Genomic DNA, 14,807 nt, shown 5'->3' on the forward strand with positions numbered 1-14,807 from the left:
AGTCTCCAAAGGCAGTAGTTGGTCTTTTCCTGCCACAACCAGTTAGTCACTGGGGGAGTATCTAGGAGTTGGTTTTAGATGCAGTCTGCTCAATTCAGAGTGTGAATTCTTACTGCCCCTTCATTTCACCATGGCCTCACTTAAAATGCACTCCTGTGGACCCACTCTGTGCTTACTGCTGAGGGCTCAACAAACAAAGCCAACAAAAGCCAGTGTTCAAAACGTATCTGTCCTAGTTAGCATTAACTGTGAATTTGACATAGTCTATGGTCATCTGTGGGGAGAAGGAGTCTGAATTTAATAATTTTCTTTATCACATTGGTCTGTGGTCATGTCTGTGACAGATTGTCTTCAAGGGCTTTTTCTTTATGTGTAAGAGCGATTTGCCTGCATATATGTCTGTGTACCATGCTGGGTGCCTGGCCCATGCACAGGTCAAAGTGGGGAATTGGATCACCCTCATGAGCCACCATGTAGATCCTAGGAATTGATTCTGGGTCCTCTGGAAGAACATCCAGTGCTCTTAACCACTGATCCATCTCTCCATCCCTGCCTTGAGGGATCTCCATTGGCAGTGGTCATGGGCCACGAGCAAGCCAATCAGTGAGCAGCATTCCTCCAAAGTTGCAGCCTTAAGTTCCTATCCTGGCTTCTCTCAATCATGGACTGAACTATGGAAGTGTAATACAAAATTAAACCCTTTGATACTTGTCTTAGTTGCCATTACATTGCTAAGAAGAGACACCATAACCAGGGCCACTTTTATTTTAAAAAAGAAAAGAAAAGGAATTTAATCAGGGCTTGTTCACAATGATCATCAGGGTAGGAAGTAGACAAGCAGGGCTCTGGAGTAGGAGCTGAAAGCTTTACATCCTGGTTAGCAGGAAGCAGGGAGAGAGGAGAGAGAGGGGGAGGGAGAGAGAGAGGGAGGGAGGGGGAGAGGGGGGGGGAGAGAGCTAGCGCTCATGAGCACTTCCCATCGGGGGACCAGCACCAAGAAGAAGGAACATGGTGAATTCTTTTCTTGGAAAAGCAAGAGGTCCTCCCTGTAGATAATAGAATGGATCTCTCAGACACAGTCAGAGTGGCAGGGGGACGAGTCTTAGGGCGTGTAACTTAAGAATTGAAATCTGAAGGCTGCTTAGAAGTGAGTCCCACACAGGCAGCACGAGAGAGCCTGTGGCCTGTGGAAGTAGACTAGGAGAGCTTTGTCCTACTGAGGGGCGTGGGTGACAACACCAAGGACAGGGTCACAAGGAGCATCACCCACCTTTCAAGAAACCGGCAAGATGAAGGTGTGCTATGGTAGAGGATTCTGTTGGTGTTCATGGTCTGTACTGACACGGGAGATGACGCTGAGGCATGCGCTGATGCTGGAGACCATGTGGAAGTCTGTGATCCGTGCTCCCACTGATTATTAAAGGGCAAGAAAGCTACCTTTGCAGCGGTCTCTGCAAAATGATGATTTCAGACTCACAGTTGAGAAAAGGCTTTTGTAACAGCCCCTACCACCACCCCTCTCTGTGTCCCTCCCCTCCCAGAAAGTAATGGTCTAGACAGGAAGCCATCGGAGGAAAAAAATCTCTTAGAAACCGTGATAAGGGTGCCGAAGTGTAGCTCTCCACAACTGAGGCTTTTGCCGGGGGTGCAGGTGGGGAACAACGCGGTTTTCTTCAAGGGGCTGGCCACTGGAGTTTGACCGTGTATAGAAAACACAATAGGACTTGTGTTTGGGGGGGGTTGGAGGGTTTGGGGGGGGTCACAAGGATGGGAGGCTGACCTAGGTAGACTGGGAAGTGAGTGTGATCAAGATACATTATGTGAAATTTCCAAATAATCAATAAAAATATTATTTTTGAAAAAAAAAGAAGTTGGCAAGAGCCAGGCATTGTGGTATACCACCTCTAATCCCAGTACTCAGGAGGCAGAGGCAAGTAGATCTCTGAGAGTTGGAGGCCACCATGGTCTACTGAGTGAGTTCAAGTACACCAAGAGCTATGTAGAGAGACCCTGTGTCAAAAAAAAAAAAGGTATCAAAGGGTAGTAAGAACACACACACACACACACACACACACACACACTTAAAAATAAAATTTTGGGGTTGGGGATTTAGCTCAGTGGTAGAGCGCTTGCCTAGGAAGCGCAAGGCCCTGGGTTCGGTCCCCAGCTCCGAAAAATAAATAAATAAAAAAATAAAATAAAATTTTTAAGCTGTTAGGTTCAACAGTGATGTCAAGTATGCAAATCAAGTGTGCTCAATCACTATGCAGTACGGGTGACAGCAAAACGAGCCTGCTCCTTTTTTCTCGTTATGCTCTAGAGATGAGGTGATCTCATATTCTAGAGATAATCTTATGTTCAAGAGATGATCTCATGTTCTAGAGATGATCTTAGGAAGCGTGTTCGCAGTTCTTTCTGGCAGCCAACAAAGAAACCAGCCACTGACTCTCCCACCACTGTCTCTGTGTAAGGTTTATACAAGTGTTTATCCAACAACCACCATCTTCTTTTCCCTTTTCAGGAGTACAACATGTACGGCTGGTGGGTAGGAGAACTGAACAGCATCATTGGGATTGTTCCAAAGGACTACCTCACCACCGCCTTTGAAATGGAAGGAAGATGAAGCCCAGGTATCAGCACTGGCATCCGAGAGCCGCCCTTAACTTAGTGGAGTTTGTCGGCCATGACTTTGCCGTCTGTGAGGTCGTCAGTGAAGCAGCCTTTTCTTCCTCTCCAAAAGTGATGTTAATAATTCAGACAAAAGGGGGTGGATGTGAACAATAACATGTGTTATATTCTCGAAGATTAAAATATAATAATAAAGTTAAGAAGGAAATGAGAGCAGACAGGGGTAGTGCACGCCTTTTGTCCCAGCACTCGGGAGGCAGAGGCAGGCCTCTGAGGCCAGCCTGGTCTACAGAGAGAGTTCCAAGACAGTTAGGGGTACGGAAAGAAATCCTGTCTTGAAAAAGGAAGGAAGGAAGAAAGGAAGGAAAGAAAGAACAAGGAAATAGGAAAAAAGAAAAGCAAAGCAAACAGGTGGGCTAGAGATATTAGAGATGTGGCTCAGGTGCGTTCGTTGGTGGACTGCACATCTGGCATGCTTGAAGCCTACTCTCACCCCCAGCACCACAGAAAACTGGACATGCTGGTGCACACCTATAACTCAAGCCCTTGGGAGGTAGAACAGGAGAGTCAGAAGTTCAAGGTTATCCTCGGCTACATAGCAAATTCTAAGTCAGCCTGGGCTACATGAGACCCAGGGTTAGGGGGAAGAGTATGGAATTATGTTTTCCTAAGTTTAGGGACTAGGTCACTTAGCACTGAACTCAACTAAAAGTGGCAGAAAACTCAAAATAACAGTGACTTGATCAACAAATTAATGTTGCTCCTTTGTGAAATCTTGAAGCAAATAGCCAGAGGTATTCGGGCTCTGTGAAGCTTCTCCTTGTGCCCCACTGTGTATGACCAATATTTCCCAGGCTGGCCAAGATGGATGTCTCAGCTCTGCTTCCTGTGTTCCCATCCTAGTCAGTGGGAAAGATAAGGGCATCGGAAGGGCAGGACACACCTCTCCCTTTGAGGACACTTCATGCGCTTTGTACACAACGCTTCTGCTCCTAGACTACCTGCCAGAACTTGACCATAGAAATACATCAAGTTGCAAAAATCTTTGTTCTAAGTAAGCTTGTGTCCAGCTTCAGAATGGGGTGTCTCACTACTAAAGGTGCAGGCATGGTGGCATATGCCTGCGCTCCCAGCACTGGGGAAGCCGGAGCAGGAAGATCACAACTTCAAAGGCCAGCATAGTCTATCCCGTTGTATAAAGGGGGATAGAAGGGACTGGAGAGCCAGCTAGGTGTTTAAGATCATGTACTGATCTTCCAGAGAACCTGGGTTTGATTTCCGGGACCCATCTTTAGTGATCTAACATGTTGGTTAGTACCCAGCAGTCTCTAAAGAAGACATAGCACTCTGCTTGGTTAGCAGAGAGGAAGACAGGCTGGAGAGACGGCTCAGCGTTTATGAGCGCTGGTTGCTCTTCTAGAGGACCAGGGTTCCATTCCCAGCACCCACATGGCAGCTCACGACCCCAGTTCCAGGAGAATCAATGCCCTCTTCTGACTTCTGTGGATACTGCATGTACGCACAGATGCACATACAGGCCAAACACCCATACACATAAAATTCCATTTTTTTAAGAAGTTGGAGAGCAACTCAGAAAAAAACAGCCAACATTGATCTCTGGCCCCCACATACATACACATATGTACATGAATCCCAGCACATACATGTGCATATACCTACACCATTACGTTTGTAACACTACACACCACACCCATAGAAATTTTCAGTCTTGGGTTGGGGATTTAGCTCAGTGGTAGAGTGCTTGCCTAGCAAGCGCAAGGCCCTGGGTTCGGTCCCCAGGTCCGGGGGAAAAAAAAAAAAAAGAAATTTTCAGTCTTTTATGAGGATTCCTAGGAATATAATCAAATTAACTTTTAATAGCTACTGGGGAGGCTGAGGTAGGAGGATCATGAGACCTTGGGCTGCATATCAAGACCCACAATATATAGAGAGATGTAACTTTTAAGTAATAAAGAATATGTGGGGTTGGGGATTTAGCTCAGTGGTAGAGTGCTTGCCTAGCAAGCGCAAGGCCCTGGGTTCAGTCCCCAGCTCTGAAAAAAAGAAAAAAGAAAAAAAAGAATATGCATTAAGCTTTATGAGCAAGAACACCATGCTATGGTAGGTTGTTTTGATTTTTTTTTCTTTTAAAGATTTATTTATTTTATGTATGTGAGTACACTGTTGCTTTCTTCATATACACCAGAAGAGGGCGTCAGATCCCATTACAGATGGTTGTGAGCCACCATGTGGTTGCTGGGAATTGAACTCAGGATCTCTGGAAGAGCAGCCAGTGCTCTTAACCACTGAGCCATCTCTCCAGCCCCTGATTTTCTTTTAGGATAGTGTATGTGTCTATATGTGTTCCTGGGAACTGAATCTAGGACTCTCTGCATACTAGTCCAGTGCTCTGTCACTGAGCTAGCTAGCCCCCATCTGGTGTTTTAAAGTCTCAAAAATGCTTGGCTAGGGTGGGGTAGCAATGGGAGCCACTTTGATGGTGAGTGGGTTTACAATGGGTAAAGGGGGCATTCATGACTAGCTTGACATCAGCATCTCCTCCTTCTGGCTGAAAATGGGGTCAGCCTTTATTGTAGGGTGTGGACCACCATCAATGTGACTGATAGGATCTGACCATGGAGTCTTCCCACCCAGGCCCCTCTCTAGTCTGCGGCAGCTGAGTGAGCTCATTCAGGAACACGCATAAGATAGACCTTGCGGGGTTGGGGATTTAGCTCAATGGTAGAGCGCTTGCCTAGCAAGTGCAAGGCCCTGGGTTCAGTCCCCAGCTCCAAAAAAAAAAAAGAAAAGAAAAGAAAAGAAAAGATAGACCTTGCTCTCTGGTGCTCGTGTGCAATCACAAAGCCCCAGCTCCGGCCTGTTGCTCCAGCTTTGACTTCATGACTTCCCTAAAGAGAACTGTTTACTGGTCATGGGTACAGAGAGGTTGGGATATTTCTGCCAAGTTTGAACAAAACCTTTTTTTTTTCACTTTGTCATTTATTTAAAGTGTAGCTCCTCATTCCCGTTAAACATAACAATTCCTCTTCTAGGACTCTATCCCACAGCTGTCCTTCACACGCGTGCCAACTGGTACAGACATGAGCACAGGAAAGGGTTAGAGACAAACTGAATGTCCGAGAAAGCAGGCAACAGACTGTAGGGCATCAGGGATTTGGACTGCAGTAAAAGCAATGTACCAGGAATGCCGGTACAAAATAAGTTTCAAGATATATCCGTAGGGTCAGCAATGCAACACAAGCCAACCATGCCTCCTTGCAGCAGTGGAGGGCAAGCCAACCATGCCTCCTTGTAGAAAAGAGGAGTGGAAAGCTGCTGTTTATGGCACGTGCCTGTAATCCCAGAACTCAGGAGGACTGCCCTGGGTCTAAACCAGCCTCAGATATGGACTGAGTAACAGGGTAGCTGGGTTACAGAGTGAGACCTTGTCTCAAAAGACCACGCAGGGTAGATTTACAGAGCTATTTGTTTATATGTGTATGAAATACTTCTGGAAGGAGAAAGAACAGAATCTGTCACCTCTGAGAACAGAAAAAAAAAAAAAAACCCACACGACTGAGACAGGGTAATGGGGAAAGGGTTTACTCCCATTTGTAGATCTATCTTTTAAACTTTTTATTTTTATGATTTTTTTTAAATCATGGGGGTCATGGACACGAGTGTGGGTGCCAGTGGAGGCCAGAAGAGGGCACTGGGTCCCCTGACACTGGATTAGTGAATGGCTGTAAGTCACCATGTGAGAGCTGGGAACCGAGCTCAGGCCTTCTGTAAGAGCAGGAAGCGTCCTTGACCACTGAGCCATCTCTCCAGATTTCTCTCCACCTCTGTTTTTGTTGTTGTTGTGGGTTTGTTTTTGTTTTGTTTTGTTTTTTGAGACGTGGCCTTGTATATCCTAAGCTGGCTTCAAACTTGCTATGTAAGTGAGGATGGCACTGAACTTCTGGTCCTCCCGCCTCTGCCTCCTGAGTACTGGAGTAAGGGATGTGCACCACCATACCCAGCTGGTGCCGTGCTGGCGGCTGAATTCGGGGCTTCTTCTGTACTAGGCAAGCACTCTAGCAGTTGTACTGCATCGTACCCATGCTTCTATATTCTGAGTCGTAAAGAGAAAATGTATGTTTTTCATCCTTCAGGGGACATATTCTTCTCTCAATCCTACTTTGAGGAAGAAACAGATCATCAGAAACTCCCACTCCCTGCTGGGGCCATGAATTCTTCTCTCCGCTGAATGGAGCCAAAACTCTGCTGCTTCATGTGACTTTAAGCCACTAATAGACAAGTAGGAAGAGGACAGGTCATCAAACATGTTCCTCAAGCAGCCAGCTTCTAGCTTATCACCCCTCCCATGTCCTCACACCCATAAGCCTTTTCTACAAGCCTGCTACAAAGAAGACAGCAAGGAAGGAAATCATGGGAGGAAGAAGTTACTGGTGGGCTGTGACTTGCAAAGCACAAATAAAGTTTGGATTTGTTTCTTTGCCTTGTACGATGGGGCTGAATTCCTTTCTGACAACATCAAGGGCCGGCAGGGTGATGGTTCAGTGGGTAAGAGCACCTGTTGCTTACCCTGATGACCTGAGTTCAGTCCCCAGGACCCACACTGTAGAAGGAGAGAACAAGTCGTGGCGTCCTCTGGCCTCCACGCATGTACAATGGCACACGTATGCCCACACACATGAATGAATAAAACTAATAAGAAAATGTTAAGTTTTAATAGTATCAGAATGTCAGTGCTAGGTATGTCACTGCTAGGAATGTCACTGCTAATGTCACCATCTGCAAGGTGGGAAGGGACAGTCAGAGCGAAAGAGAAAGCCCAGACAGTGAAGAAGATTTTGACTGTCTTTCAGGACAGTCATCTCTAGGACCCAGGACAGCTAATGGTCAGTTCCTCAGACTGCCTTCGGTTGGCTACTTGGTTGGTTGTTCCTCTGGGATGAATCTCTGTGACACAGACAGCAGCAACGCCTGGAAATCAGCACATTGGAGAGCGCCTCTGTGGGCACTGTGGTCTTCAGTGATGGAGACCTAGATGGGCTTAGGACATGAGGGGTTCTCTCATACAGAGTCCTGCTCCCTCAGCAGTCACCTGCAGCTAGTTCTGTACATTGATGAAGCAACAGAACAGTCACTGGGAGCACAAACCCCAGAGCTAGACAACCTGGGGATAAATCTAATTTTCCCTCGCATGTTGGCATTTGGTGCCTCTGTTTCTTCTGTGAAGAAGGGGTCCTCTCTCTCCTCTCCTCTTTTCTCTTCTCTTCTCTTCCCCCCCTCTCCTCCCCTCCCCTCCCCTTCCCTCTTCCTCTCTCTCTCTCTTCCCCTACCCTCCCCTCTTTCTCTTTCTCTCTCTCTCTTCCCCTCCCCTCCCCTCTTTCTCTCTCTCTCTCTTCCCTTCTCCTCCCCTCCCCTCCCCTCTTCCTCTCTCTCTCTCTTCCTCTCCCCTCTTCCTTTCTCTCTCTCTCTTCCCCTCCCTTCCCCTCCCCTCCCCTCTTCCTCTCTCTCCCCCTCCCCTCCCCTCTTCCTCTCTCTCTCTCTCTCTCTCTCTCTCCCCCCCAGGTTACTGGGTAATTAGGGAGATGGAGGGACTTGTCAAGTTCTCTGTAGTTGCAGACGTACCTGGCACATGGTAACTGCTCAGTAAGGACTAGCTGCTGTTGCCAGGCTCTCCATGAGAAAGTTTGCAAGACAAGTGCTATAGAAATTGTATATCAAAAGTGCGCGTTCAGAGCAGCCCTGCATTGGCAGAGGCCTTGCTCACCTCTGGCGGGGACATAGTGTAAGCAAATGCTCATCTCCTATCACCGAGGGGGAGAATGCAGGCAGCACACAGGGACGGCGGTAGAGTCCAAGTTTTCCTAAGTGAAAAAAAGAAATCCTTATGCTAATTCCTCATTTCCAGACCCAGAGATTTTAAAAAAATGGAAACAAGTCTGTGTGTGCGGATAAAGAGGTAAGAAGAGTGGAATAGTTTGGGTCTAGGGGATGTCACTGGAGAAGAAGTATCTATAACAACCCCAATTACCCAGGGTGCTGGAAGGGGAGAGAACCACTAGGTGGCAGTCTATGAGCAGGTGAACCAGAGAGAGCCAACTGCCTACTGCTTAGGAACCTTTGCACCAATCCCAATCAGCAGGTAAGAACAATGGGTATTGTTCAGTGTTTACTGCAAATGCCGTGCCTACCCAACCTTCCTTGGGGAAACCCCAAAGAATTCCACTCTGGAAGACTGGGTGGGAAGAACATGACTGTAGCACTACCCTTTGAGTCAGACACCAGAAAGGGGGATTCCCCAGCTCCAGGAAAGAGGGTAAAAGGGGGGAGTTGAAAAGGGAAAGAGGATGAGAAGACTCCATCACTCCCTGCACTGGGCTATGCTCTTAATCATGTGGTCATTGCTTCCGGCATTTAAAACATAGTCCCTTAGTAAGGTGATGCCCTCTGCACCTGAGGACCTAAGGAAACCATCACTTGCCTAACTGCAAATGTCTCTCAGAAGTTCTGTGCACCATAGGGAGGTGACCGTACTCAGACCTCAAGGCTTTCTAGCAGTAAACTTTAGGAGAGAAAGGAAGAAACAAACAAACGAGATTATCCCTAAAAGATATAAAGGGGTGACTTGGACATCTGTCCTCAACAGGGTATGGTATGCAGCACTCTGGAGGCAGAGTCAGAGACTCATTACGTAGTTATGGGCCATCCTGGTCTGCATGGTGAGTTCTTGGCCAGTCTAGCAGGGAGGAACTGTTCTGACCCTGACATCTGAGGAAAGGCAAGAATCAAGTTTGGCTTTATCCACAGGCTGGAGGGTATTTTCTTTCGGAAGAAAATCCTGAAGGAGACTTGATTTAATTTTTGTTTTTTTCAAGGGAGAGTTGTTTCATTTTTGTGGGTTCTTTCCCCCACAGAGAAAATTTAGATTAAGGAAAAGTGGGGACGAATGCTCAAGAGTAAGAAGGGTTCCCAGGAGGGAATACCCTAAAGAAAGGGGAACCTCAGGGGAAACAAACTCCTACAGATGGTTGAAAACTAAGCCTCTCACAGCAAACTACTCCCCAGTCAGCCTGAGGCCTCAGCCAACCAACTGCCTAATCAGACATCCGTTTCAGTGTTTGACTCCACTAACCAAGTCCCCCACCTCACTGCCTGCCACTAACTAGATAACTGGGACATCGAGCCACTGAACTGGCGGCAGTACATGTGAGATGGTTTCTTAACCAGTTGTTCCGGTGAGTGAAACAGGAGAGAAACAGAAGGGCTTTCCTCCCTTGATATTATGTTAAGAAAAAAATACCCTGAGACCCTAAATTTAGAAGGCGACTGAATCTTTATTTTACAGTTTCTTTTGTTGTTGTTGGGCTTTGTGACAGGATCTCACACAGCTGAGGCTGGCCTCGAGCTCACTGTGCAGACAAAGATGAACTGAAAAGTCTTGCCTCCGTGTCCGGAGTGCTCGGATTACCGGTGTGCACCACTGCGCTCACCCTACAGGCAATCTCTTCCTCAGAATTTACCAACCTCCACCCTCACTGGAGCAAGAGCGTTGGTCCGCATTGCTCAGGATGTTATGAAAGCACTAAATACTCTCGAAATGTTTAAACATAGCCAACCTGAACTACAAAGTGTGAGCCTAACTAGAAAGGGGGGTGGGGGTGGGGGGTTGAGCGGTAACAAGAAAAGAAGGGAAAGTTCTTTGCGTATTGAGAACAAAACTCAGATGCCAGGGACATGAATACTTTCATCTTTGGCCAAAAAAAAAAAAAAAAGTCCCATCCCAGCCATGTGTGGTGCCATCCTCCTCCCCCACACCAGGCTGCCAGGAGCAGTTCTGGAAGGATGAATCTCCATGTTGAGTAGTACGAATCTGTCAACTCCCAGAGCAGCGTTAAAAGTCTGGGGGCTGACCTCAGGAAAACTGGCCTCTACTCAGAGGCTCATCAGCCAGCACAGCCCAGGGGCTCGCACTCATCTTCCCGTGTGTAGGATTACCCCTCGCTCCTCCCGCCCAGACACCGGGTTTCCCACTGGAACTTACAAAGAGTTTAAAAAAAATTTTTTTTTCTCTTTTCCAAGGGATCTCAATTATGTGGCCCACTTCTCGATTAAAATCTGGTCAGGACGCACGCTGCTGGAAATCAATAACCATCTCTGAGATTGCATTGTTGACTCTCTTCATCTTAAAATTATATTTATTGGGGGAAAGTGAGGTCACAGAGCGTGTGTGGAGGTCAGAGGACGGCTCACTGGTGTCTGTTCTCTCTTCCCACCGTGTGGGTCCTGAGAATTGAACTCAGCAGGTTAGGCTGGGCCACCACACTAGCCCACACCTCCTTCTAAGGTGTAACCCTTTTGGCACAAAAATACTAAATATGTAAATGGAGGGGAAACATTGTTGGAGAGGTACAATAGGGTGGCCTTCCAGCTTCATAATTGAGACCGTTTTCTGGTGGGTTTGAGATAGTCTCACCGAGAAGCCCAGGCAGACCTCAAACTTGAGATCCTCCTGCCTCTGCCTCCCAAGAGCCAGAATTACAGACCACTTTGCTTCATCCCCATTTTGAGACGAGATCTAAGCTGCCCAAGATGTCCTTGAATTTATGGTCCTTCTATCTCTGCTTCCAGAATAGCTGGGGTTACATATGTATACCACCATGCCCAGGTCCAAACTAAGACACTTTGGAAAGTGAAGGAGGGGGCTAGTGTTTACTGGGATGTGTGTGCACAATAAAAAATAAGGCAAAATGAGCTGGGAGCCAGGCACTAGAGCGATGACCCAGCTCTCCTGGCATGAGGCCTGCCAATGTCCCTTCTAATGAAGTCCTTTCTCCTGCAGGATGGTTTCTCAGTGAACTTGCCAACGAGGCCTCCTTTTCCTGATGGCCAGGCTGTTCAGAGACTGCTGTCTCTGGCATGGGGCTCTGGTGGAGCTGGCCCACGGTCAGCAGCTGTGTGTGTCCCCTTCCCTCCTGGGGTCCCATTACAAGCCTCCACATTTCCACCTGGCCACGTGCCACTGAAGGAAAACCGTCTGCGGCACCAGGCAACAGTAGAGCACTTCCTTGCCTCCTGTGACCGGAGCTCGTTCCAAGAGGTTTCTAGTGCTGCTCCTCAAAGAGGGCATCTGCTTCCCAGCGCAGACGCTCTCCACCTGATGGTGAGCAGCCATCGCTGAACAGAAAACAGGCTGCAAATGTTTCCCTTTCTCCATTGGCCATTTGGCCTCGCTGTACTGCGAGTTCTGAGGTTGCAGGCACACACCATCGGCCCCAGGGCTGGCACCCTCTCTGAAGGCACCTGGCACTTGGACACTTGGGTCATTTCTTCCACATCTCTAAGTTCAGGGTGGCAGAGTAGTGTTTCTCCACCTTGGCATGCTGGATCAGACATTTTTATTTTGTTTTGTGTAGCGAGGGCTAAAGACACACTCCCTATGTTGCTGAAGATGGGACTTTTTAACTCTTGACTTGCCTCCCAGGCACATGCCATTGCCACCCCATTTACACAGAGCTGGAGCCTGTACCCCAGGACTTCCTACATTAGGCGATCCCTGTACCAAGCTACGTCCCCTTGTTTTTCTTAGAAATGGGATTTCAGTCTGTAGTCCAGACTGCTCTGGGATTCGAGACATAGCCCAGGATGGCCTCATACCCACAGCAATCCTGCTTCAAACCCCCAAGTTGGGATTGAGGGAGCCACATCTGGCCACTGGTCAGAGAATTCTGTGTGGTTGAGGCCCCCAGAGGACATTCAACAGCATCCCCAGTCATCACTATCACCTCACTCCCTGCCACCCCCAACCCCTCACACACCCTCACTTATGACCCCCCAAAAATGCCTCCAGACACCACCAAACATCTCTGGCAGTGAAATTCCACTCAGCCTCACCCACATTTGAGGAAAGTCTCAAAGCCAAGCCCTGCCCTCTCCAAGTGGTTCACGGGAGGGTTGGGGAGACACAGCACGTAGGCCCACAGGTGCTTCGGGACTGAGGCACCACGAAGGCTGCTCCTGCCACACGCTGAACTCATCAGCCCTGCACTGATGCACAGTCACACTGGAAAAATGGCCAGAGTCTGAGTGACCAGGACCACCCCCAAGGGTTCAGCACTACAGGCCTGCCAATCTGGCTACTTCTCTCTCTTCCATGGCAGGAGTTGGGAAGGGTAGCCCAGAACACTTGACTGGGACTGGAATACTACTCAGAGCAAGAGGCAGAGACCCAGAAGCATTTTTTTATGCAGCTCAAAGGATCATATACCCCTGGATCCTTTCGAATCCTCCTGAACTCGCTGAGACTGGTGCTGCACTTGACACCGTGACACTTGGGGTTGCTGACTACAGCCTCCTAACAGAAGAGGGGGATTCAGGACAGGCTTGTTGTGATTTTTCCTAGTCATCACTGTCACTGTTAGTTTAGAGGAAAGTTTTCCCACACAAAGTGACTCCCAGGAGCTCTGTCAAGAACCAAAACACAAAGCAAAGAAAAAAATACAAACAAACAAAAAACAAAACAAAACAAACAAAAAACCACAACCAAAATCCACCTCCCTCTCAGGAGGCCCAGAGACAGGATGAGAGTCTGGTGCCTTTGTGTGTTTGCCTGCGCAGGCCACACAAGAGGGCCAGCGCCTGCTGCAATGCCAGCCAGAGCCCTGTCGATGCTGCCTCCCCTGGGCACTGAAGCTGAGGCACCTGGAAGGGTTATTAGCAGGATTGGAACTCATCCCTCTGCTGGGACTAGATCATAATTACAGTAATTTTCTAACAGAGCTCGGCAGTAGGACTGTTTAATCAGCATCCGACTCCCCGGTGCTCTCAGCCCTCATCACTCAAGGAGAGGAGTGGGATGGCTCTTAAAGAGACAGTGCCCGCCTTTCAGCATCCTGAACAGATGTGCCCTAATTGGTAGAATATATCTAAGTCTTGTAGCTTACAGCGGGCAGGTTGCACTGCCTCCGACACTGCCTCCAACAGACTGCGTGGGGCTCTCGCTATTCTAGGCCTTTGCCTGAGGGTCTCAGGTCAGGCCTGCTGGTGGGCCAGGATTCTCCTAACATAGCCACTGAGGGAAGAGACATGCAAGCTTATTTATGGGAGGAACCGACAGGCTGGCCCCTTTGGATTGATGGAATGAGAGAAAAAGAGGTTAGCGAAAAGGCGGGAAAGACTTGAACTTCTATAGATAGTTTCCCATAGTCCGAACATCATGGAAGCTCTCAAGAGGAAAGCCCCTTTCCAGTGATCTCTTCTCACCATGCTGCCTGCCCTGTTATACTCACTCGGTACTGTGTGAGTGCTGACCATCCTAGCACCACTGTACTAGGGAGGCAGACTCGTCTGCCTGAAGTGGAAGGAAGCTTCCTAAGTTTTCGGTTGCTGAGTCAGAAGCACGGGCTCTTGCTAGCCTTTCAAGTGGAGGTTGCCTGTGACGGAGCAGTTGATGGTAGGGGAGATCTGAGGTTGTCAGCTTTCACTACATCTAGTCACAGCCAAGTCAGGGCTGTCTCTCTCTCTCTCTCCAGACACCATGTCCCCTATGTTGTTAGGACTGGCTCTGCGAGAAGGGTCAACACACACTTGGTCTCTGCAGTCATTTCCAAAACAGTTCCTTTAGAGCGGAGCTGAGGGAAGTGGGGAGGATGAAGGGCAGCTTTTGAAGTGAGCTGAGGAAACCTTTTAGGAAGTATGGTGGTAAAGAGACTAGGAAGCAGGGTGTTTATATGCATAGTCCAAAGGGTTCCATGAACCCCTTCTACAGAAATGACTCCCTTCTGGCAGAGGCTGCCCTCAAGGTTCAGGGCTGCTGCCCGCTGCCCTCACTTGAAGAGGAAGAGGCTCTGACTTCCCAGAGCCTCAGCAGCCTGTTCCTCTTCATCCACAAAGGGCAGGTTCCCCAATTCCTGCAGCCTTGGTGAGACAGACCAGGGCTGCTCAGATCCCATTTCTACATTTGACAAACCCTTGCATCTCGTGACCCATTTGGAGTCCCCCTGCATTGTTAAGAACACTAAGCAAGAGTCGTGGTATACAAACGCACTCACACACAGAGCTAATCTCGTCCAGTAGGAGACGGAGCCTCTGAGCAAAGCTATCAGAGGTAGGAGGCATCCAGGACCACGAGAGGTGAGGAGAGGGGTAGCTAAGGCCTTAGCCAGCAA

General features: G+C 48.4%; 1 protein-coding gene across 8 annotated transcripts in view; it reads left to right on the plus strand.

Annotated features, from left to right (window-relative positions):
• The window catches only part of Skap1 (src kinase associated phosphoprotein 1), a 306,690-nt gene extending 299,555 nt beyond the window's left edge, over window positions 1-7,135 (plus strand). For all 8 annotated transcript variants that reach the window (XM_087570083.1, XM_087570082.1, XM_087570084.1 and 5 more), the window contains 2 exon segments: window positions 2,522-2,630; window positions 6,783-7,135. In XM_087570083.1, coding sequence (XP_087426209.1) covers window positions 2,522-2,623 — 102 coding nt within the window. In that variant the 3' untranslated portion in view covers window positions 2,624-2,630; window positions 6,783-7,135.
• The last annotated feature ends 7,672 nt before the right edge of the window (window positions 7,136-14,807 follow it).

This window comes from Rattus norvegicus, chromosome 10, assembly GCF_021556685.1.
Source record: "Rattus norvegicus strain SHRSP/BbbUtx chromosome 10, alternate assembly SHRSP_T2T, whole genome shotgun sequence".
NCBI lineage: Eukaryota > Metazoa > Chordata > Mammalia > Rodentia > Muridae > Rattus > Rattus norvegicus.